Here is a 5280-nt window from a genome sequence, read left to right as displayed (position 1 = left end):
TATATTAATCGATACATCAAACACAAACACATCACAATCCTAAACCGTTCTAGAGCACATCCCCTTGTAACTCCACAATATGCATATTCTACAAACTCCACAAACACAAACAATCCCACAACACACAATAATCAGGTTCAGAGAAGGACCTCTACGCCCTTCCCCCCAGTCATACAATCTTCAATCCTACAACTCTATCTTAGAAATTTGAAGTATCTAGAAAACATAAAAAATTAAAAAACTAAACCGATTAAAAGTTAGAGTATCATACCAGGAATACAATGATGTAAAATATCTTTCAAATGGATACTCCAATCACTAGCAAAGGCCAAAACACTGAGCTCCTAGAGAGAGTGAAAGAGAGAGGGGCGAGAGAGAGGGTTATGAAAAAATGAGGAAGGGGGAGGGCGAGGCGGTGTTTTATGGGTTTCTATCATTACAGCGAAAAAATTCATCTGTAAGGGTTTAATAAAATGATGCGCTTCAGATTGCAAATTACAGACAAATTTTTCTATCTGTAAATTTGTTAAGTCCATTTACAGACAGAAAAATCTGTCTGTAATTTGCCACCTGAAAGGTCGGTTAAAAACGGCCATATTTACAGACGGATAAATCTGTCTGTAACTTCCGCTATAAAATTTCCTCCTATTTTCAAATTACAGATGGAAAAATTCGTCTGTAATTCTTGTCTATATGATTTCACGCCAAATGGCAGACAAACTATAAACATATTTTATAGACGGATTTTTCAAAAAAAAAATTAAAAAAAATTCACAAATCCGTTTATAATACAGACGGATTTTGATCCATCTGAAAAATCTGTCTGTATATACCGCTTTTCTAGTAGTGTACCCAAAGAGTACAGATACGGGGATTAATGTTCATACCCACGCGGTATAGGGATAGGTACTATAGTACCCTACTCATACCCTACCTATTGTCATTCCTACATATAGATGACATGACAGTTTTTCGGTTCAACTAATGAAATCGGCTAGTCCAATTTTAAAACCTTCATTATTAACATTAATTTCTTAGAAAAGAGTAACTACTAAACATTAGTTTACAAACATATGGAGAAAGTTAGTAAAATTAATTATAATTTTGTTAAAATGACACATATTTAAAAATAAGAGTAAATTATAAAATTGTTAAAACTTTAATATCATTATTTTTTTTTATAAAAATTATAAGTCCATACTTTTTCATATTTTAAATTAATCAAACTCAATTTTAAGCCTTATTTGAAGTCTTTTTTTTTTTTGGGGGGGGGGGTTGTTTTAGCTTAGAATCTAATTTCATTAAGGACCAATGCCTTAGAAATTTAGTAAAGAAATTAAAAATATTATTAATGCACTTTTAATATGATTTTTAATGTCTTTTTTTTAGTAAAAAATTTAGAAAGCAATTGAGTGATAAAAATAATGATATTATTTTGAAAATATTCGTCGAACGATTGGAAAGGGATTTTCTTTGTGTCTTTGGTATAATTCTGGGATGTATGCATATATAAAATAAATAAATAAAAGCAATTGAGTGATAAAAATAATTATATAGGTATCGCATATGGTGTTAACATTTTGTATTTCAAATAAATAAACTATTTTGAATAAATCTTTACTAGTTTACATGACGTTGTTTGGTTCAAATAAAGTGGAAAGGGATAGAGGGCATAAACGTTAGGCAAAATTTAATATAGATTATTTTGATTTAAATTAAGTGAAAAGAGATAGAAAAGATGAAAGTTAGGCAAAATTTTACATAGTTTATTTTTTATTTAAATAAAGTGAAAATAGATAGAAAGGATAAAAGTTAAGGAAAAAAAACACATAACTCCACTTCTTTGACACATGAAAAATGAGAAGGGAGAAGAGATTCTCCTATACAATGTAGGTCCCTAGAAAATTTTCATCATTTATTTTCTTAAAAACCCTAATTTTATCATAGAAATATATTAATTAGTGTTCTTAGGGTATTATTAAGGAATTAAATATATAAAAAATTAATTAAAAAAATGTAATAACACACACTCTTGTGATTTTAATTTGACTATTGATTCTTTAACCCATGTTTTGGGAGAATTTCGCTAGCAAGACTCATTAATAATGTGCTGCCATATGTTCTCCTTTTTTATTGGCTCTTCTACTTTTTAAATAAATATATAACTTTTTTTTCCTATTTTTTATCTAACTAAATAATATGTTATCACTACTTTTTTTTCCCCAATTCTATTTATTTGTTTTTTAATCTATTTTGCTTTCTCTTTGTTCCTTTTATTGGCTACACAATAAATTAGATTACATGTTTTATTAAAGATAAAACATGCTAATTCAAATATTTTATTTTTAAAAAATATTAATTTCAACTCTTGATACTAAGGCTAAGAAACTAAAAAAAATTAGAAAAAAATATTTATTATATTAGAAATATGAAAATGTAAACAATACCTTTTCTTTCAATAAAAATTTACTATTATTAATTACTTACATGCAAACTCATAAATTTTTAATTTTTTTAACTAGAAATTAATATTATTAATTCCTTACGTTTAAAGTCATCCATGAAGACTGTAAATAGTAAAATTGTTTATTTTAAACTCTTAGGATATGTTTGTTTCCAATTTTTAAGAGTTTTCTTCTTTTAAAAACTAAAAATACATGTATATATATACTTATGTATCCATATAGAAGTTTAAAACGATGTTAATTTTTTTTCCTACTAATAAATATTCTTTTATCCATATACTATTTAAAAAATCTAAAAGTCAAAAGAGATCCATTAATAAGGGTTAAATTAAAAATTTAGACATCAACTTTAATAAAATGAAGAGGAAAGAGAACCATAATTTTGTTATAAAATTTCGTATAATTTTTAATCTAATAAAAATTTTATAATTTATCATGTTAATTCAAATTTAAATTTAAAGACAAAATTAATTATATTATAAAGTTATTGACTATATAGCATTTATATAATCCAAACATAATACTTAATGGGAAGGAGATAGGTACCTAATAGGCAAAATAGGTTGAATGGAAATACATATGAAGAATTTGAAAGACTTCACCAAAAATAAAGTTAAATTGTATGCCAAAAAATAAAGAAAAGCATTAACGTCACACTATTTTAGATAAAATGTTTTAAACATTTATGTGATTGATCCATTCTATTAAATGTTAAAATATTTTTAGAATATGATAAATTTACAAAATATGTGTTTAGTTCTTTTAAATAATGAATTAATTACAGAGATTGTATTAAAGATATTTAAAAAAATGTGTTGATAATAATTCTAAAAAACGAATCTTTTTGTGGAGAATATTTCGATAGGTGGAGTGTGTACAATGTACTACAGGTTTCTAAACTTTAAGGTAATTTTACAGCATGAAATCACCAATATTATCTGACTCTTTTGTGACCAAACTCGAACATTTTATTGATAAATTCGTTGACATATGTAGCTGGCAACAACAAATAAATTCGTTCATCAACGTCATTCTGGTATGTGATGTGCGTGGATGGATGAGGCGAAGTGGTTAAGATATATATTTTTAAAGTGAGAAAGGAAAAAGAACATGAACTCAAATTTAATATTATAATAATTTTATTGAAGGTCTAACAAAACAAATGAACAAATTAAAGAATTTATCGTATTGCCTAGCAGCTAAACATATAGTAATTGTAAACTATGTCTTGTGGATGCACGAACGCGTGATCGACGTTTATAGGAGCGTAGAACAAGATGAAGTTTTAGGGTCAAAGAGAGCTGGCACCAAATATTTCCTGCCATTGACGCCGTTAGCGTTGTAGCTTGAACCAGTTGTGGGGTCGACTAAAAGATCCCCAGCATAACCAGGGTAAGCCCCTTTACCATAGACCCCAGTGCAAGCCGAAGCAGCTTCTAGAGGAGCCTCTTTGGGTCCTTGGTAATACCCATTCCCAAAAGGGTTGGTTACGGTGCCAGCCAAGAGACTAGCCACGTTGATGACCATGCCGTCAAGACCCACATCACTGTTGGGTGCAACCAGTGGTGGGTTCTGAGGACCGTAAATGGGTTGGTGGAAAGGCCACGCGCATTGACCAGGACACTGGGTCTCAGAGTTACCCACCCATATGTACGCGAACTTGTACCTCTTTCCGTTCACGCGCGCCCCCAGGGAGGAGCCGTGAGTCCCACACCTACTGGAACAGAAACCCTCGACTGCCACGTCAGCAGATGTGAGAACCACGTTGATGGCGTTTCTCTGGGGACCCTTGGATGCGAGTCTTAGGATTTGGTTTGTTGTGAGTGATTTGCCTAATGAGTAGTTTTCATCCAGGATTTGGGACCCTAGGGAGAGGGCGAGTTTGGGTGATGATGTCTTTTTGTTGACAAGGTTGTAGTATTTTTCTGTTGCCTTCCACCACGTGGCAACAGATGGTTGGGCAGTTGTGGGTCTGGGAGAGGAGAGGGAGGTGACGAAATCTGCGATTATGGCTCTTTGTGATGGCTTGAATTTTCCGTACCAAATGAGGTTAACGGAGATTTTGCCTGTGAGGAGAGGGCCTTTGTGGTATTGGAATTGCAACGGTTGCTCTGACTCAGCTAGTTTTCTGGCTGAGCTAAAATGAAGAAGGGAGAGAGTAATAAAAAGGCTTAGGAGAACACTTGAGGATGTAAAAGAGGCCATATTTGTGTTTTGGATGCTGGAATTTGTAAAGAGAGGTGATGGGAAAGAGAAATGGGGGTGGTGGGTATATATAGTAAGAGGTTATTGGGGATAGATGGTAGGAAGGTGGAGGGAGAGTGCGTGGTGGTGAAGTCAAATTATGGGGGATGGTGAATTGAGTGAGGTGCCAGCTTGATAACGCGTTGTTGTTTTGCTATTCCATTAGCCAAATTCAATAAGATTGTGCGGCAAGCTTTTTAGTTTGGAGTGTATTGGTAATTAATTTAGTGTGGTCATAGGCTCATAACTCGTGAGGGTGTGCGGGGACAGGGCATGGCCAGCTAAGGTGAATATAATAACAGCACTGAAACTTTACAAGAAGACAAAGCCGTGTAGCGTTTGTAGAAGGGCAGGATCCAATTTCTTTGGTACATGGGGAGGCATGGCTTTTATTCCTCTAGGAATATGTGCTGGATCCTTCTTGCCCATTTTCCACTTTCCATTTTCTATAATTCCACAACAATTTTATTTCACCATATTCATTGTTTTAATGCTTATTGAGGAAACAAAATCTGTTAATTTGGATGTGCTTTCCTTAATTAAAATATAATAATTCTGTGTGCAAATACTT

The 5280-nt window shown here is 32.1% G+C and overlaps 1 protein-coding gene across 1 annotated transcript; it reads right to left on the bottom strand.

The window, feature by feature from the left end:
* Nucleotides 1-3423: 3423 nt before the first annotated feature.
* On the bottom strand, nucleotides 3424-4704 carry LOC113847523 (protein EXORDIUM-like). Its single transcript, XM_027476687.1, has one exon. The coding sequence runs from the start codon at nucleotides 4668-4670 to the stop codon at nucleotides 3723-3725; it is 948 nt and encodes a 315-aa protein (XP_027332488.1). The 5' UTR covers nucleotides 4671-4704; the 3' UTR covers nucleotides 3424-3722.
* Between the last annotated feature and the right edge of the window lie 576 nt (nucleotides 4705-5280).

Source organism: Abrus precatorius, unplaced genomic scaffold (genome assembly GCF_003935025.1).
Source record: "Abrus precatorius isolate BTA unplaced genomic scaffold, Abrus_2018 Scaffold8, whole genome shotgun sequence".
Classification (NCBI taxonomy): Eukaryota; Viridiplantae; Streptophyta; class Magnoliopsida; order Fabales; family Fabaceae; genus Abrus; species Abrus precatorius.
This window is presented reverse-complemented; position numbering and strand designations above follow the sequence as displayed.